The 27,500-nt window shown below is 45.0% G+C and overlaps 1 protein-coding gene across 2 annotated transcripts in view; it reads left to right on the forward strand.

Annotated features, from left to right (window-relative positions):
• The window catches only part of C5H3orf33 (chromosome 5 C3orf33 homolog), a 131,422-nt gene that overhangs the window by 46,136 nt on the left and 57,786 nt on the right, over positions 1-27,500 (forward strand). The window contains exon 5 of one of the 2 annotated variants that reach the window (XM_069727459.1): positions 697-2,069. The exons of the other annotated variant lie outside the window; for it this stretch is intronic. Coding sequence (XP_069583560.1) covers positions 697-978 — 282 coding nt within the window. The 3' untranslated portion in view covers positions 979-2,069. Of the gene's footprint in view, positions 1-696; positions 2,070-27,500 lie in introns of those variants that run through there. 2 annotated transcript variants of the gene reach the window in all.

A 27,500-nucleotide genomic window follows, 5' to 3' on the forward strand; every position in this document is an offset into this window, starting at 1 on the left:
AAACATGTAAACAATTTGTTTCTGAGTGAAAAATCAAAGCTTCTCTGTACTATAAAATACGCCTTAAACACACTGCTTCACATCTGCACCAAAAACGCAGCAACAAGGAGGAAAACACAGAAAAAAAAATGCGATAACCACACAGGATTGTTATTGCTTATTATGGCGCGGACGACTGCAGAAAGCAGGGAAAAAGGAAAAGAACTGCAGCATTTATGTCTCTTGTGAACACTGCCTTATGCTGTTAATTATTGTAAGGTGATCTAAAATTTTATGTACAAATACAACACAAAAAGCTTTAACATGTCTGACTGTAAGAAGTTATTTTAGGAGTATTGCTTAGGGGCATAACCTCTTCATCACTTCCAGTAGGAATCACGTCCTGTCCATGCCCACCGGTCACCTGAGCCTGCAGCAAATCATTGCTTAGGGGCATAACCTCTTTATCACTTCCAGTAGGAATGACATCCTGTCCGTGCCCACCGGTCACCTGAGCCTGCAGGAAATCATTTACCGTCTTTGGTCTCCATGTAGATCACCACAATGGCTCAGGGAGAGAACATTATTATGGTGCCAATTTATTCCCTGTCACTCCATTGCCAAAATAAAAGTTTGCTGAATTCAGAAATCTGCTGGGGCACCAGTGATATGTTCAATTGTAAAGCTTCATCTCAAATATTAATAATCTCTTTTCAGGGAGGTTTCATGAATGACTGTCTGAACGTGGTGGTGTTAAAGGAAGGACTAGGAAGAACAGCTCACATTCGGGGTGCACATCAGGGGCCAGGACAGCACTTGGCATTTTATAAAAGACTACTGCAAGCTGAAATCAAGGCACTGAAGGGACAAAAAGGTCTCTGGAAAGAAGAGAGTCAGCAGAGCACACTGACCGATAAAATTCTCAATGTTCGTTTTATTCAGCATATGAAGCAATTCATTAGTTTGATGGCAAAGTACTGGAAGAAATGGAAGCCGTGAATATATGTCATGCTGTCATTGTATTTCCAGTAGCACAGGACTGGATGGCTACAGTAGGACATTTACACATAGCAGCACATGTCCTATTCTTGCCATGTATCATAGAACCGTGATCTTTTCATTCAAGGACGGAATCACATCACTGTTATGGCTGCATATTTCTTTGTAGGGTTTGATTGTTATCAGCAATATCACCTTATTGTCTCTAAGTGACAGTAGGTTATGTATGCGCTGCCTGTTTAATCCAGGTCATGGCATACATGGTGTTACATTGCATAACTGTTTTCCAGGAGACAGGCCAACAAGTGACCAGGTTACTATAGGGGTCCTATATCTAGAACCTCTCTGACCCTTTGTTAGTGGTTAAATACCACAAAAATTAAGATTCCCAAAGCAAGCAAATCCTCTTGTAAATTGTGTAACGAGACCACTATAACTCCTGAATTCCCCATCCACTTGAATATTTGGATCGGCAGCCACGATAAAAGATTTGGGTATTAAGCCACTACTAGACAGATCTGGCAGAAACTTTTCTCCAGGAGAAATTCTGATCTCCACCAGCATCATCTATCAGAGGGTCCTGTACACATCAGATAGTCAGTTGTCTGTTGCTGGCTAAATCTGTAGGTTCCGACAACTTTAGTAATAATTGCACATTTTAGCTACTACAGTCCACTGTATTAGTGAATTTCTGCAGTATTTGGTTTATTGATACATTAGGCCCAATATTATTCATAGTAGAATGTTGAATACCTTTGAAATGATGGCTCTCATTATCTTACTATTTCTGTACTGATTTCTTGTGCCTCTTCCAGGTGAGTTCAAGTCTGTCTTTTCAGCAAGCTACAATATATATACCAACTGTTGCTAACTTCCAAGGCTGAGAGCTGAAAAATAAAGTTCCTATGGCCTCAATGCAAAATTTGTAAAAGAGCCCCCTACTATTTATAGTTCTGGTATTCTCTTATATGATGGAGGGATGGTTGGCCAATATCAGAAACCTGTTCCCATGTGCAACAACAACTTCTGCACTCCTTATTACCCATTTACTCGCAAATAAATTTACCCTCTGCAGATTTTTCAATATTCAACATGTTTCATCACTGTTTCACTGCTGGTCTTCTCCAGATTTTAACTATCCAAACACAGTGGATAAAATCTGTAGGAATAGTCACATCCAAATAATAAATAGTGTAGTGTCTTAGGAAGGATTGACCTTCCATGTGTGTTCTCTCCTTCATGTGTGCAATTGTACATTGGACTGGTGAAAACCATCACTGAATTCCCAATTTTTAGACTTGGGCTATGTTCCCGTGATGAGTATTTGGTGAGTTTTTCATGTTGCAGATTTTCTGCAGCATTTCTGTAATGTTAGCCACTACTCACGGACTTGCTGTGAGGCAGGATAGTCAAAAGGTGTGGGGTCAGTACCTATAGGGTTTGTAATGGATAAAGGGAAAAGACAAAAGAGTAGTCAGGTCAGAGTCCGACGTCAGAGCATCAGGAAGGTAGCGGATCAAGACAAAGGGGTAAGTCAAATGGATTGTCAAAGGTAAATATAAAGTTGGCAACAGAGATCAGAATATCACTCAGAGCAAATACACATAGCACTTAAGCAAAGCTATAATTGGCAATGGTATGACCATTGTCAGCGTGCTAAATAGCCTTGTAATAATCTAGAACAGACGACACTTGGAGGAGATCCCACAGACACAGCCAAATAGGATGGCTGAGCTTTTATACACACTACTCATATTTCTGCCTCAGATTGGGTGGTAGAGCTGTCACTCAGTCTTGACAGCTCAGTAAGCCCTTGATCCCATATGGCAATGGAGCTGTCATTCACACTGTCCATAGGCCACTGAGTGGTGGAATCGTGACAGTACCAACTTTTCTAGGGGGCTCACGCAACCCTCATGTTTCCCATGAAATCTTCGATGGAAGGCCCTGACCAGACAATCTACCTTTATGGCTCAAGCTGGCACCCAGGATCTCTCCTTCAGTCCGTATCCCTTCTAATGGATGAGATACTAGAGGAAAGTATGGACTTTCCGAGAATCAACAATCTTTTTTTACCTCTTATTCTAAACTGGCATTGACATAAACTGTCAATGGTGACAATTTGAATTGGTTTCTCTAATCTAACTCCCTAATCCTAATTTAAAGGGGTTGTCCACTACTCGGATAACCCCTTCTTGATCTAAATGTTTGGGCCAATAAAACAGAAAAGCTTATACTCCCCTCCGGTGCCTGCACCATTTCAGCGATGTCAGCATTTGTGTTCCCAGGGCCCTCGTGTGATTAAGAAACTTGAGCCCGGTTCCCAATCAACGCCAGCATCACTGGCTCTTCCTTTTGACAAATCGAACAACAGGGAGTGAGAGAACAGCCGAAGCCCTGACTCCCTATGGATGTTTAATTTGTCTGAAGGCAGGTACAGTGACACCAGTGCTGATGGGGCAACAGGCTCATATTATTTATTTATTTATATAGCTCCATAGTGCTGTACATGAGAAAGGGTTACATACAAATTACAGATATCACAGTAAACAAGCTAACAATCACAGGCTGATACAGAGGGCAGAGAACCCTGCCCTTGTGGGCTCACATTCTACAGGATGGTGAGAAAGGAGACAGTAGGTTGTGGGGTCAGTGCAGGCTGTACTCTTTCCTGAAGAGGTGGGTTTTCAGGTTCTATCTGAAGGATCTGAATGTGGTTGATAGTCAGATGTGTTGGGGCAAAGAATTCCAGAGGATGGGGGATATTAGGGAGAAGTCTTGGAGGCGTTTGGGTGAGGAGTGAGTAAGTGTAGTAGAGAAGGAGGTCTTGGGAGGACCGGAGATTACGTGAGGGAAGATATTGGGAGATTAATTCAGAGACTTATGGAGGAGACAGGTTATTGATGACATTGTAGGTCAGTATTAGTAATTTGAACTGGATACACTGAGGGAATGGGAGGCAGTGAAGAGATTTGCAGAGGGGAAAAGCAGAGGAGTAGCGAGGAGAGAGATTATTATGATTTATAGAGTAGCATTAATTCCATGGTGCAGTACACGAGAAGGGGTTACATCAAAATACAAATATCACTTACGGTAAACAAAACTAACAACAACAGACTGGTACAGAAGGAAGAGGACCCTGCCCATGCGGGCTTCAATTCTGGTGGATTATGGGAAAAGAGACAGTAGGTCAAAGGTTGCAGAAGCTCCGATGGTGTTGAGGTGGTCATTATAGGCTGTAAGCTTCTTTGAAGAGGTGGGTTTTCAGGTTTCTTTTGAAGGATCCAAATGTGGTGGATAATCAGATGTGTTGGGGCACATTCGGGAGACGTTTTGGAGGCAATTGGATGAGGAGCAAATAACCATGGAGGAGAGAAGGAGGTCTTGGGAGCACCAGAGATTACGTGAGCGAAGATATTGAGAGATTAGTTTGGAAATATACGGAGGAGAAAGGTTATGGATGGCTTTGTAGGTCAGTGTTAGTAGTTTAAACTAGATACACTGGGAAATTGGGAGCCAGTGAAGGGATTTGCAAAGAGGGGAAGCAGTAGTGTAGCGAGGAGAGAGATTAATTAGTTGGGCAGCAGAGTTAAGGACAGACTGGAGGGGTGCAAGAGTGTTATAAGGTAGGCCACAGAGGAGGATGTTGCAGTAGTCGAGGCGGGAGATGATTAGGGGATGCATGAGCATTTTGGTGGAGTGAGGGTTGAGGAAAGGACGGATTCTGGAAATATTTTTGAGCTGGAGGCGACAGGAGGTGGTGAGAGCTTGGATGTGCAGTTTGAAGGACAGGGCAGAGTCAAGGGATACTCCGAGGCAATGGATTTTGGGGACAGGTGAAAGTGTGATTTCGTTTATTTTGATAGATCAGGTACGGGAGCTGTTATGACCTGGTGGACAGGACAATAATGGACCAGGTGGTTAAGAGCACACGGAATGACCTGATAGTTACTGATAATAAAGGACGAGCTCTGGGACGTGGGAACTCTGCTGACCGCAATCCCTAATCCTATCAAACACACTAGAAATAGCCGTGGATTGCGCCTAACGCTCCCTATGCAATTCGGCACAGCCTAAGGAACTAGCTAGCCCTGAAGATAGAAAAATAAAGCCTACCTTGCCTCAGAGAAATTCCCCAAAGGAAAAGGCAGCCCCCCACATATAATGACTGTGAGTAAAGATGAAAAAACAAACAGAGATGAAATAGATTTAGCAAAGTGAGGCCCGACTTACTGAACAGACCGAGGATAGGAAAGGTTACTTTGCGGTCGGCACAAAAACCTACAAAAAGACCACGGAGAGGGCGCAAAAAGACCCTCCGCACCAACTCACGGTGCGGAGGCGCTCCCTTCCAGCAAGCAAGACAACAATAAAAATAGCAAGCTGAACAGAAAAATAGCAAACCAAAGAAATACAAGCTGGATCTTAGCTTCTGCTGGGAAGACTGGTCACAAGAATGATCCAGGAGAGAACTAGACCAATACTGGAACATTGACAGGTGGCATGGAGCAAAGATCTAAGTGGAGTTAAATAGAGCAGCCAGCTAACGAATTAACCTCGTCACCTGTGGAAGGAAACTCAGAAACACCCACCAGAGGAAGTCCATGGACAGAACCAGCCGAAGTACCATTCATGACCACAGGAGGGAGCCCGACAACAGAATTCACAACAGTACCCCCCCTTGAGGAGGGGTCACCGAACACTCACCAGAGCCCCCAGGCCGACCAGGATGAGCCAAATGAAAGGCACGAACCAGATCGGCAGCATGAACATCAGAGGCAAAAACCCAGGAATTATCTTCCTGACCATAACCCTTCCACTTGACCAGGTACTGGAGTTTCCATCTCGAAACACGAGAATCCAAAATCTTCTCCACATACTCCAACTCCCCCTCAACCAACACCGGGGCAGGAGGATCAACGGATGGAACCACAGGCGCCACGTATCTCCGCAATGACGACCTATGGAACACATTATGGATGGCAAAAGAAGCAGGAAGGGCCAAACGAAATGACACAGGATTGATAACCTCAGAAATCTTATACGGACCAATGAAACGAGGCTTAAACTTAGGAGAGGAAACCTTCATAGGAACATAACGAGACGACAACCAAACCAAATCCCCAACACGAAGTCGGGGACCCACACAGCGCCGGCGGTTAGCGAAACGTTGAGCCTTCTCCTGGGACAATGTCAAATTGTCCACCACATGAGTCCAAATCTGCTGCAACCTATCCACCACAGTATCTACACCAGGACAGTCCGAAGACTCAACCTGCCCTGAAGAGAAACGAGGATGGAAACCAGAATTGCAGAAAAACGGCGAAACCAAAGTAGCCGAGCTGGCCCGATTATTAAGGGCGAACTCGGCCAACGGCAAAAAGGACACCCAATCATCCTGATCAGCAGAAACAAAGCATCTCAGATATGTTTCCAAAGTTTGATTAGTTCGTTCGGTTTGGCCATTTGTCTGAGGATGGAAAGCCGAGGAAAAAGACAAATCAATGCCCATCCTTGCACAAAAGGATCGCCAAAACCTTGAAACAAACTGGGAACCTCTGTCAGAAACGATGTTCTCCGGGATACCATGTAAACGAACCACATGCTGGAAAAATAATGGCACAAAATCAGAGGAGGAAGGCAATTTAGACAAAGCTACCAAATTAATAAAGGGAATGGGAAAAATTAATAAAGGGGATGGGAGAACTACAATACCCAGATAGATTAGCGAAATTAGGATTATTTAGTCTAGAAAAAAGACGACTGAGGGGCGATCTAATAACCATGTATAAGTATATAAGGGGACAATACAAATATCTCGCTGAGGATCTGTTTATACCAAGGAAGGTGACGGGCACAAGGGGGCATTCTTTGCGTCTGGAGGATAGAAGGTTTTTCCACCAACATAGAAGAGGATTCTTTACTGTTAGGGCAGTGAGAATCTGGAATTGCTTGCCTGAGGAGGTGGTGATGGCGAACTCAGTCGAGGGGTTCAAGAGAGGCCTGGATGTCTTCCTGGAGCAGAGCAATATTGTATCATACAATTAGTTTCTGTAGAAGGACGTAGATCTGGGGATTTATTATGATGGAATATAGGCTGAACTGGATGGACAAATGTCTTTTTTCGGCCTTACTAACTATGTTACTATGTTACTATGTTAAATGGACCATCTTAGAAAAGCGATCACAAACCACCCAAATGACCGACATCTTTTGAGAGACGGGGAGATCCGAAATAAAATCCATAGAAATATGCGTCCAGGGCCTCTTCGGGACCGGCAAGGGCAAAAAGCAACCCACTGGAACAAGAACAGCAGGGCTTAGCCCGAGCACAAGTCCCACAGGACTGCACAAAAGAACGCCCATCCCGTGACAAAGACGGCCACCAAAAGGATCTAGCCACCAAATCTCTGGTACCAAAGATTCCAGGATGCCCAGCCAACACTGAACAATGAATCTCAGAGATAACTCTACTAGTCCATCTATCAGGGACAAACAGTTTCTCCGCTGGGCAACGGTCAGGTCTATCAGCCTGAAATTTTTGCAGCACCCGCCGCAAATCAGGGGAGATGGCAGACAAAATTACCCCCTCTTTGAGAATACCCGCCTTCAGCCTTCACATTCTTAGAGCCCGGAAGGTACGAAACCACAAAATCAAAACGGGAGAGAAATAACTACCATCGAGCCTGTCTCGGATTCAACCGTTTGGCAGACTCAAGATAAGTCAAATTCTTGTGATCTGTCAAGACCACCACGCGATGCTTGGCTCCTTCAAGCCAATGACGCCACTCCTCGAATGCCCACTTCATGGCCAACAACTCATGATTACCAACATCATAATTACACTCAGCAGGCGAAAACTTTCTAGAAAAGAAAGCACATGGCTTCATCACCGAGCCATCAGAACTTCTTTGCGACAAAACAGCCCCTGCTCCAATCTCAGAAGCATCAACCTCAACCTGAAACAGGAGCGAAACATCTGGCTGGCACAACACAGGGGCAGAAGAAAAACGACGCTTCAACTCCTGAAAAGCCTCTACAGCTGCAGAAGACCAATTGACCACATCAGCACCCTTCTTGGTCAAATCAGTCAACGGTTTAGCAACAGTAGAAAAATTAGCGATGAAGTGCCGATAAAAATTAGCAAATCCCAGGACCTTTTGCAGGCTCTTCACAGATGTCGGCTGAGTCCAATCGTAAATGGCCTGGACTTTAACAGGGTCCATCTCGATAGTAGAAGGGGAAAAAATTAACCCCAAAAATGAAACCTTCTGAACTCCAAAGAGACACTTTGACCCCTTAACAAACAAGAAATTCGCACGAAGGACCTGGAACACCATTCTGATCTGCTTCACTTGAGACTCCCAATCATCCGAAAAGACCAAAATATCATCCAAATACACAATCAGGAATTTATCCAGGTACTCTCGGAAGATGTCATGCATAAAGGACTGAAATACTGATGGAGCATTGGAAAGCCCGAGTGGCATAACCAGGTACTCAAAATGGCCCTCGGGCGTATTAAATGCTGTTTTCCCTTCATCGCCTTTTTTAATACGCACAAGATTATATGCCCCTCGAAGATCTATCTTGGTGAACCAACTAGCCCCTTTAATACGAGCAAACAAATCAGACAGCAACGGCAAAGGATACTGAAATTTGACTGTAATTTTATTAAGAAGGCGTTAATCAATACAAGGTCTCAAAGAACCATCCTTCTTGGCCACAAAAAAGAACCCTTCTCCTAACGGTGATGACGACGGGCGAATATGGCCTTTCTCCAAGGATTCCTTTATATAACTCCGCATAGCGGCGTGCTCTGGCACAGATAAATTGAACAATCGGCCCTTAGGAAACTTACTACCAGGAATCAAATTAATTTCACAATCGCAATCCTTATGAGGAGGTAGGGCACTGGCTTTGGGCTCATCAAATACATCCCGATAATTCGACAAAAACTCTGGAACTTCAGAAGGAGTGGAAGACGAAATAGACAAAAATGGAACATCACCATGTACCCCCTGGCAACCCCAGCTGGACACAGACATAGATTTCCAGTCCAATACTGGATTATGAACCTGTAGCCATGGCAACCCCAAAACGACCACATCATGCAGATTATGCAACACCAGAAAGCGGATATCCTCCTGATGTGCAGGAGCCATGCACATGGTCAATTGGGTCCAGTACTGTGGCTTATTCTTGGCCAAAGGCGTAGCATCAATTCCTCTCAATGGAATAGGATACTGCAAGGGCTCCAAGAAAAAACCACAGCGCCTAGCATACTCCAAGTCCATCAAATTCAGGGCAGCGCCTGAATCCACAAATGCCATAACAGAATAGGATGACAAAGAGCAAATCAGAGTAACGGACAATAGAAATTTAGACTGTACCGTACCAATGGTGGCAGACCTAGCGAACCGCTTAGTGCGCTTAGGACAATCGGAGATAGCATGAGTGGAATCACCACAGTAAAAACATAGCCCATTCTGACTTCTGTGTTCTTGCCGTTCAGCTCTGGTCAAAGTCCTATCACATTGCATAGGCTCAGGCCCATGCTCAGATAGTACCGCCAAATGGTGCACAGCTTTACGCTCACGCAATCGTCGATCGATCTGAATGGCCAAGGACATAGACTCATTCAGACCAGCAGGCATGGGAAATCCCACCATGACATCCTCAAGGGCTTCAGAGAGACCCTTTCTGAAGATTGCTGCCAGGGCACATTCATTCCACTGAGTGAGCACAGACCACTTTCTAAACTTCTGAAAATATATCTCCGCTTCATCCTGACCCTGACACAGAGCCAGCAAGATTTTCTCTGCCTGATCCACTGAATTAGGTTCGTCATAAAGCAATCCAAGCGCCAGGAAAAACGCATCAACATCATGCAATGCCGGATCTCCTGGCGCAAGGGAAAATGCCCAGTCTTGAGGGTCACCACGTAACAAAGAAATAATGATCTTTACTTGTTGAACAGGGTCACCTGAGGAGCGAGGTTTCAAGGCAAGAAACAATTTACAATTATTTTTGAAATTCAAGAACTTAGATCTATCACCAAAAAACAAATCAGGAATTGGAATCCTAAGCTCTGACATCAGATTCTGAACCACAAAATCTTGAATGTTTTGTACCCTTGTAGTGAGATTATCCATCCAAGAGGACAGACCTTGAATGTCCATGTTTACACCTGTGTCCTGAACCACCCAGAGGTAAAGGGGAAAAGAGAGACAAAACACACTGCAAAGAAAAAAAAAATGGTCTCAGAACTTCTCTTATCCCTCTATTGAGATGCATTAGTACTTTGGGCCACCTGTACTGTTATGACCTGGTGGTCAGGACAATAATGGACCTGGTGGTTAAGAGCACACGGAATGACCTGATAGTTACTGATAATAAAGGACGAGCTCTGGGACGTGGGAACTCTGCTGACCGCAATCCCTAATCCTATCAAACACACTAGAAATAGCCGTGGATTGCTCCTAACGCTCCCTATGCAACTCGGCACAGCCTAAGGAACTAGCTAGCCCTGAAGATAGAAAAATAAAGCCTACCTTGCCTCAGAGAAATTCCCCAAAGGAAAAGGCAGCCCCCCACATATAATGACTGTGAGTAAAGATGAAAATACAAACACAGAGATGAAATAGATTTAGCAAAGTGAGGCCCGACTTACTGAACAGACCGAGGATAGGAAAGGTTACTTTGCGGTCAGCACAAAAACCTACAAAAAGACCACACAGAGGGCGCAAAAAGACCCTCCGCACCGACTCACGGTGCGGAGGCGCTCCCTCTGCGTCGCAGAGCTTCCAGCAAGCAAGACAACAATAAGAATAGCAAGCTGGACAGAAAAATAGCAAACCAAAGAAATACAAGCTGGATCTTAGCTTCTGCTGGGAAGACTGGTCACAAGAATGATCCAGGAGAGAACTAGACCAATACTGGAACATTGACAGGTGGCATGGAGCAAAGATCTAAGTGGAGTTAAATAGAGCAGCCAGCTAACGAATTAACCTCGTCACCTGTGGAAGGAAACTCAGAAACACCCACCAGAGGAAGTCCATGGACAGAACCAGCCGAAGTACCATTCATGACCACAGGAGGGAGCCCGACAACAGAATTCACAACAGGGAGCTATGCGAGATGGAGGAAAGATAATTAGTTCAGATTTGTCCACATTGAGCTTGAGGAAGTGAGAGGAGAAGGAGGATGTGGCTGATAGACACTCTGGGATTCTGGAGAGCAGAGAGGTGACATCTGGGCCAGAGAGGTAGATCTGAGTGTCATCAGCATATACAGTCATGGTCAAAAGTATTGACACCCCTGCAATTCTGTCATATAATACTCAGTTTCTTCCTGAAAATGATTGCAAACACAAATTGTTTGGTATAATTATCTTCATTTAATTTGTGTTAAATGAAAAAAACACAAAAGAGAATGAAGCAAAACATTGATCATTTCACACAAAACTACAAAAATGGGCCAGACAAAAGTATTGGCTCCCTCAGCCTAATACTTTGTTGCACAACCTTTAGCCAAAATAACTGCGACCAACCGCTTCCGGTAACCATCAATGAGTTTCTTACAATGCTATGCTGGAATTTTAGACCATTCTTCTTTGGCAAACTGCTCCAGGTCTCTGATATTTGAAGGGTGCCTTCTCCAAACTGCCATTTTTAGATCTCTCCACAGGTGTTCTATGGGATTCAGGTCTGGACTCATTGCTGGCCACCTTAGAAGTCTCCAGTGCTTTCTCTCAAACCATTTTCTTGTGCTTTTTGAAGTGTATTTTGGGTCATTGTCCTGCTGGAAGACCCATGACCTCTGAGGGAGACCCAGCATTCTCACACTGGGCCCTACATTATGCTGCAAAATTTGTCGGTAGTCTTCTGACTTAATAATGCCATGCACACGGTCAAGCAGTCCAGTGCCAGAGGCAGCAAAGCCACCCCAAAACTTCAGGGAAACTCCGCCATGTTTGACTGTAGGGACCGTGTTCTTTTCTTTGAATGCCTCTTTTTTTCTCCTGTAAACTCTATGTTGATGCCTTTGCCCAAAAAGCTCTACTTATGTCTCATCTGACCAGAGAACATTCTTCCAAAACATTTTAGGCTTTTTTAGGTACGTTTTGGAAAACTCCAGCCTGGCTTTTTTATGTCTCGGGGTAAGAAGTGGGGTCTTCCTGGGTCTCCTACCATACAGTCCCTTTTCATTCAGACGCCGACGAATAGTACGGGTTGTGTTATGATACAGTGGTTTAGGAGCAACATGGAACGAGCTCTGAAGGAAGTGGTAACTGTACTGACCGCAGTCCCTAAGCTCAACACAACACTAGAAGTAGCCGTGGAATGCTCCTAACTCTCCCTAGGCATCTCGTCACAGCCTAAGAGCTAACTACCCCTAAAGATAGAAGCAGGAAAGCTATCTTGCCTCAGAGAAAATCCCCAAAGGATAGATTAGCCCCCCACAAATAATGACTGTGAGTGGAGAGGAAAAAGACATACACAGAATGAAACCAGGTTGAGCACAGGAGGCCAGTCTAGCTAAATAGATAGGACAGGATGGAATACTGTGCGGTCAGTATAAAACACTACAAAAATCCACGCAGAGTTCACAAAAAATCTCCACACCTGACTAAAGGTGTGGAGGGCAAATCTGTCTCCCAGAGCTTCCAGCAAGACAGAATAAATTCACACTGACAAGCTGGACAAACATAGAAAGCAGAATGGATAAGTCCACAAACTATGGACAGAAAAGAGCAAGCAAAAACTTAGCTTAGCTGAACTGGTCAGGATAACAGGAACTCCAAAGAGATGTGAATCCAACCAGGAACCAATTACTAGTGGCACTGGCTGAAGGACAGAGCAGACATAAATAGCTGAGCAGAAAAGATGATCAGTGGAAGCAGCTGAAGACAGCTAACTCCAAGGAGCAGCCATACCACTTGAAACCACAAGAGAGAGCCCAAGAGCAGAACTCACAAAAGTGCCACTTACAACCACCGGAGGGAGCCCAAGAGCGGAATTCACAACAGTACCCCCCCTTGAGGAGGGGTCACCGAACCCTCACCAGAGCCCCCAGGCCGATCAGGACGTTCCAAGTGAAAAGCACGAACCAAATTGGTGGCATGGACATCGGAGGCAACAACCCAAGAATTATCCTCCTGACCATAACCCTTCCACTTGACAAGATACTGAAGCCTCCGCCTCGAAAAACGAGAATCCAAAATCTTCTCAACCTCATAGTCCAACTCTCCCTCAACCAACATCGGGGCAGGAGGGTCAACCGAGGGAACAACGGGCACCACATATCTCCACAACAAAGATCTATGGAAAACATTATGAATGGCAAAAGAGGCTGGAAGAGCCAAACGAAAAGACACCGGATTAATAATTTCAGAAATTTTATAAGGACCAATAAACCGAGGCTTAAACTTAGGGGACGAAACCTTCATAGGAACATGACGAGAAGACAACCAAACCAAATCCCCCACACGAAGCCGGGGACCAACACACCGACGGCGGTTAGCAAAACGTTGAGCCCTTTCCTGAGACAACGTCAAATTGTCTACCACATGAGTCCAAATCTGCTGCAGCCTGTCCACCACAGAGTCAACACCTGGACAATCAGAAAGGCTCAACTTTCCCAGAAGAAAAGCGAGGATGAAAACCAAAATTACAAAAAAAAGATGAAACCAAAGTAGCCGAACTAGCCCGATTATTAAGGGCAAACTCAGCCAACGGCAAGAAAGACACCCAATCATCCTGATCAGCAGACACAAAGCATCTCAAATAGGTCTCCAAGGTCTGATTAGTTCGCTCAGTTTGACCATTAGTCTGAGGATGAAACGCCGAAGAAAAAGACAAATCAATGCCCATCCTAGCACAAAAGGCCCGCCAAAATCTAGAGTCAAACTGAGAACCTCTGTCAGACACAATATTCTCCGGAACGCCATGCAAACGAACCACATGCTGAAAAAACAATGGAACCAGATCTGAGGAGGAAGGCAACTTAGGCAAAGGTACCAGATAGACCATTTTAGAGAACCGGTCACAAACAACCCAGATAACAGACATCTTCTGGGAAACAGGAAGATCCGAAATAAAATCCATGGAAATATGCGTCCAGGGCCTCTCAGGGACCGGCAAAGGCAAAAGCAACCCACTAGAACGGGAACAGCAAGCCTTGGCTCGGGCGCAAGTCCCAAATGACTGCATAAAAGCACGGACATTGCGCGACAAGGAAGGTCACCAAAAGGACCTAGCAACCAAATCTCTTGTACCAAAAATCCCAGGATGACCAGCCAACACTGAACATTGAACCTCAGAAATCACCTTACTCGTCGATCTATGAGGAACAAACAACTTCCCCACAGGACAGCGGTCAGGCCTATCAGCCTGAAATTCCTGAAGCACCCGCCGCAAATCCGGGGAGATGGCAGAAAGAATCACCCCTTCCTTAAGAATGCCAACCGGCTCAAGGACTCCAGGAGAATCAGGCGAAAAACTCCTAGAGAGGGCATCAACCTTAACATTCTTAGATCCCGGAAGATACAAGACCACAAAATCAAAACGGGAGAAAAACAGAGACCATCGAGCCTGTCTAGGATTCAGCCGCTTGGCCGACTCGCGGTAAACCAGATTCTTATGATCAGTCAAGACCACAACGCGGTGCTTAGCTCCCTCAGGCCAATGTCGCCACTCCTCAAACGCCTACTTCATAGCCAACAACTCCCGATTGCCGACATCATAATTGCGTTCCGCAGGCGAAAACTTTCTAGAAAAAAAAGCACATGGTTTCATCAAAGAACCATCAGACTCCCTCTGAGACAAAACGGCCTCTGCCCCAATCTCAGAAGCGTCAACCTCAACCTGAAATGGAAGAGAAACATCCGGCTGACGCAACACAGGGGCAGAAGTAAATCGGCGTTTAAGCTCCTGAAAGGCCTCAACAGCCGCAGAGGACCAATTCGTCACATCAGCGCCTTTCTTCGTCAAATCAGTAAGGGGCTTAACCACACTGGAAAAGTTGGCAATGAAACGGCGATAGAAATTAGCAAAGCTCAAAAATTTTTGAAGGCCCTTCCCAGATGTGGGTTGAATCCAGTCATGAATAGCTTGAACCTTAACAGGATCCATTTCTATAGACGAGGGAGAAAAAATAAAACCCAAAAAAGAGACCTTCTGAACTCCGAATAGGCACTTAGACCCCTTCACAAACAAAGCATTATCACGAAGGATCTGGAACACCATCCTGACCTGCTTCACATGAGATTCCCAATCATCGGAAAAAATCAAAATATCATCCAAATATAGGACCATGAATTTATCAAGATAATTGCGGAAAATATCATGCATGAAAGACTGGAACACAGATGGAGCATTAGAGAGCCCAAATGGCATCACAAGGTATTCAAAATGGCCTTCGGGCGTATTAAATGCCGTTTTCCATTCGTCACCCTGTTTAATACGAACAAGATTATATGCCCCTCGGAGGTCAATCTTAGTAAACCAACTAGCCCCCTTAATCTGAGCAAACAAATCAGTAAGCAGAGGCAAGGGGTATTGGAATTTAACCGTGATCTTATTAAGAAGATGATAATCAATACAGGGTCTCAAGGAGCCATCCTTCTTAGCAACAAAAAAGAAACCCGCTCCCAATGGTGACGAAGAGGGCCGAATATGCCCCTTCTCCAAAGACTCCTTAACATAACTCCGCATGGCGGCATGCTCCGGCACAGACAGATTGAAAAGTTGGCCCTTAGGGAACTTGCACCCAGGAATCAAGTTAATAACACAATCACAGTCCCTGTGTGGTGGAAGGGAACTGGACTTGGGCTCATCAAATACCTCCTGGAAATCCGACAAAAACTCAGGGACCTCAGAAGAAGGGGAAGAGGAAATTGACATCAAAGGAACGTCACTATGTACCCCTTGACAACCCCAACTAGTCACAGTCATAGTTTTCCATTCCAGCACCGGATTATGTTCCTGTAACCATGGAAAACCCAGTACAACAACATCATGCAGGTTATGCAACACCAGAAAACGGCAATCTTCCTGATGGGCTGGGGCCGTGTACATAGTCATCTGCGTCCAGTACTGAGGTTTATCCTTGGCCAAGGCTGTAGCATCAATACCCCTCAAAGGAATAGGGCTCTGCAAAGGCTGCAAGGAAAAACCACAGCGCCTGGCGAATTCTAAGTCCATTAAGTTCAGGGCAGCGCCTGAATCCACAAATGCCATGACAGAAAAGGACGACAATGAGCAAATCAGGGTCAGAGATAAGAGAAATTTAGGCTGTATAGTACTAATGGTAACAGACCTAGCGACTCTCTTAGTACGCTTAGGGCAATCAGAGATAACATGAGTAGAATCACCACAGTAAAAACACAGCCTATTCTGACGTCTGAATTCCTGCCGTTCTGTTCTAGTCAGAATCCTATCACATTGCATAGGTTCTGGACTCTGCTCAGAGGATACTGCCATATGGTGCACAGCTTTGCGCTCGCGCAGACGCCGATCGATCTGAATAGCTAGAGACATAGATTCGCTCAAACCGGCAGGCGTAGGAAAGCCCACCATAACATCTTTAAGGGCTTCAGAAAGACCTTTTCTGAAAATAGCAGCCAGAGCCTCCTCATTCCATTTAGTGAGCACAGACCATTTTCTAAATTTCTGGCAGTAAAATTCTGCCGCTTCCTGACCTTGACACAAGGCCAACAGGGTTTTCTCTGCATGATCCACAGAATTAGGTTCGTCATACAATAATCCGAGCGCTTGAAAAAATGCGTCTACATTCAATAATGCCGGATCCCCTGTTTCAAGAGAAAAAGCCCAGTCTTGAGGGTCACCACGCAGCAAGGATATGATAATTTTCACTTGCTGAATGGGATCACCTGAAGAACGGGGTTTCAAAGCAAAAAACAATTTGCAGTTATTTTTAAAGTTCAAAAACTTGGATCTGTCCCCAAAAAACAAATCAGGAGTAGTAATTCTAGGCTCTAAAGCCGGAGTCTGGACAACGTAGTCCTGGATAATCTGTACTCGTGCAGCAAGTTGATCCACACGAGAAAACAAACCCTGAACATCCATGCCAGAGCATAAATCCTGAACCACCCAGATATCAACAGGAAAATAAAAATTAACCAGAGCACAGAAAAAAAAATCGTTCAGAACTTTCTTTTCCTTCTTTTGAGATGCATTTAATTCATTTTTGGCCACTTGTACTGTTATGATACGGTGGTTTAGGAGCAACATGGAACGAGCTCTGAAGGAAGTGGTAACTGTACTGACCGCAGTCCCTAAGCTCAACACAACACTAGAAGTAGCCGTGGAATGCTCCTAACTCTCCCTAGGCATCTCGTCACAGCCTAAGAGCTAACTACCCCTAAAGATAGAAGCAGGAAAGCTATCTTGCCTCAGAGAAAATCCCCAAAGGATAGATTAGCCCCCCACAAATAATGACTGTGAGTGGAGAGGAAAAAGACATACACAGAATGAAACCAGGTTGAGCACAGGAGGCCAGTCTAGCTAAATAGATAAGACAGGATGGAATACTGTGCGGTCAGCATAAAACACTACAAAAATCCACGCAGAGTTCACAAAAAATCTCCACACCTGACTAAAGGTGTGGAGGGCAAATCTGTCTCCCAGAGCTTCCAGCAAGACAGAATAAATTCACACTGACAAGCTGGACAAACATAGAAAGCAGAATGGATAAGTCCACAAACTATGGACAGAAAAGAGCAAGCAAAAACTTAGCTTAGCTGAACTGGTCAGGATAACAGGAACTCCAAAGAGATGTGAATCCAACCAGGAACCAATTACAAGTGGCACTGGCTGAAGGACAGAGCAGACATAAATAGCCGAGCAGAAAAGACGATCAGTGGAAGCAGCTGAAGACAGCTAACTCCAAGGAGCAGCCATACCACTTGAAACCACAAGAGAGAGCCCAAGAGCAGAACTCACAACAGGGTTGACACTGTTGTACCCTCGGACTGCAGGGCAGCTTGAACTTGTTTGGATGTTAGTCGAGGTTCTTTATCCAACATCCGCACAATCTTGCGTTGAAATCTCTTGTCAATTTTTCTTTTCCGTCCACATCTAGGGTGGTTAGCCACAGTGCCATGGGCTTTAAACTTCTTGATGACACTGCGCACGGTAGACACAGGAACATTCAGGTCTTTGGAGATGGACTTGTAGCCTTGAGATTGCTCATGCTTCCTCACAGTTTGGTTTCTCAAGTCCTCAGACAGTTCTTTGGTCTTCTTTCTTTTCTCCATGCTCAATGTGGTACACACAAGGACAAAGCACAGAGGTTGAGTCAACTTTAATCCATGTCAACTGGCTGCTAGTGTGATCTAGTTATTGCCAACACCTGTTAGGTGCCACAGGTAAATTACAGGTGCTGTTAATTACACAAATTAGAGAAGCATCACATGATTTTTCGAACAGTGCCAATACTTTTGTCCACCCCCTTTTTATGTTTAGTGTGGAATTATATCCAATTTGGCTTTAGGACAATTCTTGTTGTGTTTTTTCATTTAAGACAAATTAAATGAAGATAATACCAAATAATTTGTGTTTGCAATCATTTTCAGGAAGAAAATGAGTATTATCTGACAGAATTGCACGGGTGTCAATACTTTTGGCCATGACTGTAGATGGTACTGGCAGCCATATTACCTCATGAGTTGTCCCAGGCCGGGTGTATAGATTGAGAAGAGTAAGGGCCCAAGGACAGCCTTGAGAGACACCAACAGAGAGGGGGAGAGATGAAGAGGTAGTATGGGAGTAGGAAGCGCTAAATGTGCGGTTGGTAAGGTATGAGGAGATCCAAGATAGGGCAAGGTCTTTGATACCATACGAAGAGAGGATCTGTAGTAGGAGGCAGTGGTCAACTGTGTCAAAGGCAGAGGACAGGTCTAGAAGGAGGAGTGTAGAGAATTGTCTGTTAGCTTTGGCTGTAAGTAAGTTGTTAGTAATTTTGGTCAGGGCAGTCTCAGTGGAATGCTGGGGAAGGAAGCCAGATTGTAGGTTGTAGAAGAGAGAGTTAGATGCAAAGTGAGAGGAAAGTTCAGCATGGACCTGCTGCTCAAGGAGTTTGGAAGCAAATGGGAGCAAAAGATATGGGGCGATAGCTGGACATAGCGCTTGGGCCAAGGGATAGATGTGATTGTGGCATGTTTGAAAGCAGTGGGGTAGGTACGGTGGCGCAGTGGTTAGCACTACAGCCTTGCAGCGCTAGGACAACCCAGGACAACATCTGCAAAGAGTTTGTATGTTCTCTCCGTGTTTGCGTGGGTTTCCTCCGGGCACTCCGGTTTCCTCCCACATTCCAAAGACATACTGATAGGAATTCTAGATTGTGAGCCCAATCGGGGACAGTGATGATAATGTGTGCAAAAACTGTAAAGCGTTGCGGAATATGTTAGCGCTATATAAAAAATAAAGATTATTAGGTACCATAAGTTAGTGATAGGTTGAAGAGATGGGTTAGGGATTGGATTAGTGTGCTGGTGAGGTTGGGCAGGAGGTGGGATGGAGTCAAGTGCCCAAGTGGTGAGGTGTGATTTGGAGAAAAGATGAGCAAGCTCCCCTTCAGTGATTTTGGAGAGGGAAGTTATGGGGTTTGGGCATTGGTCTAGTATACAAAGGAGTTGTGGTGGTTTGACGACAAAGACTTGCCTTGTTTGGTCGATCTTATTTTTGAAGTGCGTGGCAAAGTCCTCGGAAACAATTAGGGAACTCGGAGGGGGCAGTGGTGGGCGGAGGAGGGAGTTAAAAGTGTTGAACAACTGTTAGGGGTTGTGGGATAAGGAAGATACGAGGGTTGTGAAGTAGGCCTGTTTAGCAGAGGTGAGAGCCGATTTGAATGCCAGTGTTGATTGTTTGAGTGCTATGAAATCAGCTTGCAAATGCGTTTTCTTCCAACACCGTTCTGCAATTCTGGATACATGCCGAAGCTTTTTAGTGATGTTATTGTGCAGGGTTGTCTATTGGTTCATCTCACTCTGCTATGCATGCAGGGGTGACCGTTTCAATAGCTGATGCAAGAGAGACATTGGAGAAAGCAGTGTCTGTCGTGGAGTGAGGATATGAATGCTAGTGTAGGATAGAGTCAGAGAGTGTATGGATGTCTAGGTGCGTGAGGTTCCTGCATTGGTGCGCATGTTGCTGGACATGGGTGAGTGGCTGAGGAGGACCACTGAGTAATTCCAAAGGATGAAGTAAAGGACAGGAGTTTGGAGGCTGCTGACTGGTGGGTGTCAACGGGGATGTTGCAGTCACACATGAGGATGGTGGGAATGTCGGCAGAGAGAAAGTGAAGGAGCCAGGTGGAGAATTGGTCAATAAGGGCAGTGGTCGGGCCCAGAGGTCGGTATATGACTGCCATTTGGAGGTTGTAGGGGGAGTAGATGTGGACTTCAAAAGAAGGGAGGGTAGAGGTGGGACTGGGTTAAAAGTACATTTGGAAGAAAGAAGGCCTATTCCAACATATTTATTGCCAGGGCGAGGAGTGTGGGTGAAGTGGAGGCCACCGTAACATAGTGCAGCAGGGGGGCTGTTTCAGAGGATGTCAGCCATGTTTCGGTGATGCCCAGAAAGAAAAGATTACGAGAGGTAAAGAGGTCGTGAATCCAGTGGAGTTTATTGCAGATGGAGCGTGCATTCCATAGTGATCCAGAGAGAGGGTGCAGGGGGTGGGCGTCATGGGCACGGATTTGAGGCGGGCAAGATTTCTGGTGTTTATATTGGGTTGGGAGCGATAGGAGGGTGTAGTAATTGGAGGTATGGGAGAGATGAATTAGTTGGGCAACAGAGTTAAGGATAGACTGGAGAGGTGCAAGTGTGTTAGCAGAGAGGCCTCAGAAAAGGATGTTGCAGTAGGCGGGAGATGATGAGGGCATGCACAAGCATTTTAGTAGATTGAGGATTGAGGAAAGGACTGATTCTGGAGATATTTTTGAGCTGGAGGAGACAAGAAGTGGAAAGAGCTTGGATGTGCGGTTTGAAGGACATAGCAGAGTCAAGGGTTACTCCGAGGCAGCGGACTTCTGGTACGGGGGAAAGCATGATGTTGTTAATTGCGATAGATAGGTCAGGTAAGGAAGATCTATGAGATGGAGGAAAGATGATGAGTTCAGATTTGTCCACATTGAGTTTGAGGGAGTGAGAGGAGAAGAAGGAGGTTATGTCTGATAGACACTCCGGGATTCTGGGCCAGAGAGGTAGATCTGAGTGTCATCAGCATAAAGGTGGTACTGGAATCCATGGGACTTTGAGTTGCCCCAGGCCAAGTGTATAGATTGATAAGAGTAGGGGTCCTAGAACAGAGCCTTGGGGGACTCCAACAGAGAGAGGGTGGGATGAGGAGGTAGTGCGGGAGTGGGAGGTGCTAAATGTGCGGTTGGTAAGGTATGAGGAGATCCAGGATAGGGCTAGGTCTTTGATGCCAAAGCAGGAGAGGATCTATAGTAGGAGGCAGTGTTCAACTGTGTCGAAAACAGAGGACAGGTCTAGGAGGAGGATTATAGAGTATTGTCCGTTAGCTTTGGCTGTAAGTAAGTCGAGATGAGAGGTGGGAGGTAAGTTCAGCGTGGACGTGCTGCTCCAGGAGTTTGGAAGCAAATGGGAGCAGCGATATTTGGCGATAGCTGGACATAGCAGTCGGTTTAAGGGTTGGCTATTTAAGGATAGGCGTGATTGTGGCATGTTTGAAAGCAGTGGGGAAGGTACCAGAAGTTAGTGATAAGTTGCAGAGGTGGGTTAGGGATGGGAAAAGGGTGGCGGTGAGGTTGGGCAGGAGATGGGATGGGGTCGAGCGCACAGGTGGTGAGGTGCGATTTGGAGAGTAGACAATTAAGCTCCCCTTTAGTGATGTTGGATAGGGAGGTTATGGGGTTTGGGGATTGGTCTGGTATACAAAGGGGTTGTGGTGATTGAATGAAGACTTGCCTTGTTTTGTCAAGCTTATTTTCATGTCATAGCAACCACACAAGAGCCCCAGGAATGCCAATACCTCTGGAACGGCACGGAATACGCGTATAAGCTTTTTTAATTTTATCGTGGCCAAACGTGGGGTTTGAGATGGGGTTATTCTAATAGTGGACAATTTCTTTAAGCACCAGTCCCAGTCCTGAATCAATTAAGTTGGCTGCAGAACCACAGTCAATGAAGGCAAATGCAGATACCCAAAGGTTCTGGAAACATAGTTCCACATTTAATAACGCTTTATCAGAGGAATAAGAAGGTACATGGGTGGTTGACCTTGACATTCACCCAGATTTAGACGTTTCCTGCCACCCTGCCTGTTTGAGGACATATCTTGCAGTCCTGAAAAAAATGCCGGCTGTGACCACAGTAAAAGCAGAGTCCGAGTTTGCGCCGACGTCTCCTCTCAATGATCCGAGAGCTTTCAGCTCCTACTTCCATCGGTTCCACCTTTGGTAAGTAGCCACCCTCTGTCAGAGTCATAATCTTTGCTTCTGTGACCTGGATCATGTCCAATTTGTCCAATATTAACCCTAGCGCGTCAAAAAAGACGCTATCCAAAGAATGTTTTGAGGCTTGTTGTGATAAAGAGAATACCCAAGTCTAAGGGCCTCCTTGCAGTAGTGACATTATTCCACCTGCTGGGACTCATCCTCTGAAGACCGGTTAAAAAATTACCTACAGCTCTCCCTGAACTTCATGAACTGATCTTCCTCCCCTGAAAATCAGGGATAGCAACTACTGGTTTGGGAGATAACAACTGAACATCAGAAGTTACAGCTGTCATAGGTATTGCCGGAAGTGGAAGATTTTAATTAGCACTAGTGATGAGCGAGTATACTCGTTACTTGAGATTTCCCGAGCATGCTCAGGTGATTTCCGAGTATTTGGATGTGCTCGGAGATTGTTTCTGTCGCCATAGCTGCATGATTTGCGGCTACTTGCCAGCCTGAATACATGTGGGGATTGCTCATGTATTCATGCTGTCTAGCAGGCACAAATCATGCAGCTACGGAGAAAGAAACTAATTCTCCAAGCACATCCAAATACTCGAAGATCACCAGAGCATGCTCGGGAAATCTCGAGTAAGGAGTATACTCGCTCATCACTAATTAACACCCATCGTGCTAGAAAACTGACCCTGCAGCTGAGACTGTGATGCTTCTAATTTCTGGTGCTCCCTGGTGAGATCCTAAACCACCTGTGTCAGATTTGTCACCTGATCGCAAAGTGTGCAAATTGATTCCATACTGGTGGGAGAGAGGGAAAAAAAAGTATTTGGGCCAATTGTAATGTGATGTTAGTCACTACACACGGACTTGCTGTGAGGCAGGTTTGTCAAGAGGTTCAGGGTCAGTACCAGAGGGCTCGTAAAAGACAAAAGGAAAAGACTAAAGGCATAGTCAGGTCACAGTCCAAGATCAGAGTATCTGGAAGGTACCGAATCAAGACAAAGGGTACACTGCACTATCTGCCTGTCTAAATAGGCTTTTTATGTCACAAATTAGCTACTTTAATTAAGCGCATTCTAATACAGAGAGTGGACAAGATCCTAAAAGTAATTTAAACATGTTTAAAGGGAATCTGTCACCTACTTTTTCGTATATAAGCTTTGGCCACCGCCATTAGGGGCTTATCTACAGCATTCTGTAATGCTGTAGATAAGTACCCCCCCGACGTAGCCTGAAAGATAAGAAAAACAAGTTAGATTATACTCAACTAGGTGCGGTCCGGGTCCAATAGGCATCGCGGTCCGAGTACGGAGCCTCCCATCTTCATGAGATGACGTCCTCTTCCTTGCTTCCTGTCGCGGCTCCTGTGCAGGTGTACTTTATCTGCCCTGTTGAGGGCAGAGTAAAGTACTGCAGTGCGCAGGCGCTGGGCTTCTTGGACCTTTCCCGGCACCTGCGCACTGCAGTACTTTACTCTGCCCGGGTGAGTATAATCTAACCTCTTTCCTCATCTTTCAGGTTACATCGGGGGCCTATCTACAGCATTACAGAATGCTGTAGATAAGCCCCTGATGGTGGTGGCCGAAGCTTATATACGAAAAAATAGGTGACAGATTCCCTTTAGGCTGGGTTCACATTACGTTACTGGCATCCGTTAGACGGACTACGTAACACCACGGCATAACGCGGTGTAACGCAGTCAGTCCGTTAACGCCGCCATTGAGTCCAATGTCGGATGCATCGCTAGCGCACGTACACAATGGGCGTGCGCTAGCGATGTGCCGTCATTGAGTGACGGACCCTGGGACGCGGGCTGCAACGTTTCCGGGTCCATCACTGTTAGCGCAGATAACGCAAGTGCTCTAACAGCAGCCCGTTAACGCATGTGTTTAACGGGCTGCTGTTAACGCAATGTGAACCTAGCCTTAATTGCTTTTGTTCTAGCATCACTGAATTACCTCCATGTCACAGACCTTCAGCGCAACGTTACCTCCATTTTGCACATTGCTAACATTCCTATTTTTGTAATCAGGGACTATAACAGCTGTAACTTGCAATTATTACAATAGTGATATGATGTCAGTGAGGGCAATTATTAATACTTTCCGAAGATACTTGAATTATCAGATGTTTTTCGTTCTTTGCAGTAATGTCTCTAATTTGTGTGTGAAAATGATACATGTAAACCTAATGATGTGAGCTAATACAGTGGTGTACCCGCTAGACCTGTTATGCAGGCTTGCTTTTGGCTCAAGCTCCCAAACAAGTATAACTTTTTACAAATCCGTCAGTAAAAGGCAAGGGGATTATTCAGGTGAATACATTTCATTTGACCTTTGTTTTGGCGGTACCCATCTCTTAGCTAAATGCAAATGTGTTGACAACTATAGGCTATTGTCCTGGATTCAGACAGAGACTTTTACTGGGGCACAGATGTAGTCTCATACCACAGATGTGACAGTAGATTAAATTCATAAAGTCAACTTCTCGGCTAGGGCTTCCTGACTTCAGTGGCTTCCGTCTGAATCCGAAAAAATTGAAATTCAGGTCTGCACCCTACATACATTGAATTCAGATATGCAAATGATCAACATGAAATAGTCGACTCAGACCTTGTTTTCATCAGTGTCCATATTTTAAGCTTAGCACAATAATGTAGTAACTACAGTTAACAGCTCTTTTGGAGGCACATCTGAATCCCATTTTTAGGGAATTTAGACAAAAGCCTACAACGTGGTCTGAACCCAGCATAAAGCCCCTATAAACTTTAGTTAAAAGATGGCGTTACCTGTCAATCTGATGTAAATGGGGGCCTTCTGTCTAATCATGTCAGGGGACAAGGCAGTTGTAATTTTATCACCCAGCCCCTCTGTTTTCAGGGAAGATAAACCACAGCAAGATGTGCCTGGCTTCCGCCTTCATCCCTGTTGAAAATACAGTGGGGCAAAAAAGTATTTAGTCAGTCAGCAATAGTGCAAGTTCCACCACTTAAAAAGATGAGATGCGTCTGTAATTTACATCATAGGTAGACCTCAACTATGGGAGACAAACTGAGAAAAAAAAATCCAGAAAATCACATTGTCTGTTTTTTTAACATTTTATTTGCATATTATGGTGGAAAATAAGTATTTGGTCAGAAACAAAATTTCATCTCAATACTTTGTAATATATCCTTTGTTGGCAATGACAGAGGTCAAACGTTTTCCGTAAGTCTTCACAAGGTTGCCACACACTGTTGTTGGTATGTTGGCCCATTCCTCCATGCAGATCTCCTCTAGAGCAGTGATGTTTTTGGCTTTTCACTTGGCAACACGGACTTTCAACTCCCTCCAAAGGTTTTCTATAGGGTTGAGATCTGGAGACTGGCTAGGCCACTCCAGGACCTTGATATGCTTCTTACGAAGCCACTCCTTCGTTGCCCTGGCGGTGTGCTTTGGATCATTGTCATGTTGAAAGACCCAGCCACGTTTCATCTTCAATGCCCTTGCTGATGGAAGGAGGTTTGCACTCAAAATCTCAGGATACATGGCCCCATTCATTCTTTCATGTACCCGGATCAGTCGTCCTGGCCCCTTTGCAGAGAAACAGCCCCAAAGCATGATGTTTCCACCACCATGCTTTACAGTAGGTATGGTGTTTGATGGATGCAACTCAGTATTCTTTTTCCTCCAAACATGACAAGTTGTGTTTCTACCAAACAGTTCCAGTTTGGTTTCATCAGACCATAGGATATTCTCCCAAAACTCCTCTGGATCATCCAAATGCTCTCTAGCAAACTTCAGACGGGCCCGGACATGTACTGGCTTAAGCAGTGGGACACGTCTGGCACTGCAGGATCTGAGTCCATGGTGGCGTAGTGTGTTACTTATGGTAGGCCTTGTTACATTGGTCCCAGCTCTCTGCAGTTCATTCACTAGGTCCCCCCGCGTGGTTCTGGGATTTTTGCTCACCGTTCTTGTGATCATTCTGACCCCACGGGGTGGGATTTGGCGTGGAGCCCCAGATCGAGGGAGATTATCAGTGGTCTTGTATGTCTTCCATTTTCTAATTATTGCTCCCACTGTTGATTTCTTCACTCCAAGCTGGTTGGCTATTGCAAATTCAGTCTTCCCAGCCTGGTGCAGGGCTACAATTTTGTTTCTGGTGTCCTTTGACAGCTCTTTGGTCTTCACCATAGTGGAGTTTGGAGTCAGACTGTTTGAGGGTGTGCACAGGTGTCTTTTTATACTGATAACAAGTTTAAACAGACGCCATTACTACAGGTAATGAGTGGAGGAAAGAGGAGACTCTTAAAGAAGAAGTTACAGGTCTGTGAGAGCCAGAAATCTTGATTGTTTGTTTCTGACCAAATACTTATTTTCCACCATAATATGCAAAAAAAAATGATAAAAAAACAGACAATGTGATTTTCTGGATTTTTTTTTCTCAGTTTGTCTCCCATAGTTGAGGTCTACCTATGATGTAAATTACAGACGCCTCTCATCTTTTTAAGTGGTGGAACTTGCACTATTGCTGACTGACTAAATACTTTTTTGCCCCACTGTACATGAATGCTCAGCCAAGCACTCGTGTATGGGGGAATGGGGAGAGAGAGAGCTGTCAGCCGAATGTTTATTCTACAGACCGCTAACTAGTGTGTGGACAGCTTGAAGGTCTTTTTACACTGAACAACAATTGGCGCGATACAACCGCCATTCGGTAAACGTTTTCCATTCTGCCTGTTTACAAAGTCCAAGGCAAGCGATGCACACTGAGCAATCTATACTAGATCGCTTACTGCACATAGGCTGCCATGGTTGTCAGCTGCATAAGTCCTACTTACACAGGACGATACACCGCCGAGAACAATTATATTTTTGCTTTGCGCAAAAGATCACTTCATCTGATGGCCGAACATTGGGTGATCAGCAGCCTTTTTGCACAGCAACATAAATGTGAAACAAGCTGTTTTGACAACGCTCATTCACAATTATCTTGCAGTTTAAATGCCTCTTATGTTGTAAAGAGTCTGCTGAAAAGACAAAAAATGATTACCGTAGATTTTTCCTATATCCATACCTGAATGTAATTAGATTAG

The sequence above is a fragment of the Ranitomeya imitator genome, chromosome 5, assembly GCF_032444005.1.
Source record: "Ranitomeya imitator isolate aRanImi1 chromosome 5, aRanImi1.pri, whole genome shotgun sequence".
Taxonomy (NCBI): Eukaryota; Metazoa; Chordata; class Amphibia; order Anura; family Dendrobatidae; genus Ranitomeya; species Ranitomeya imitator.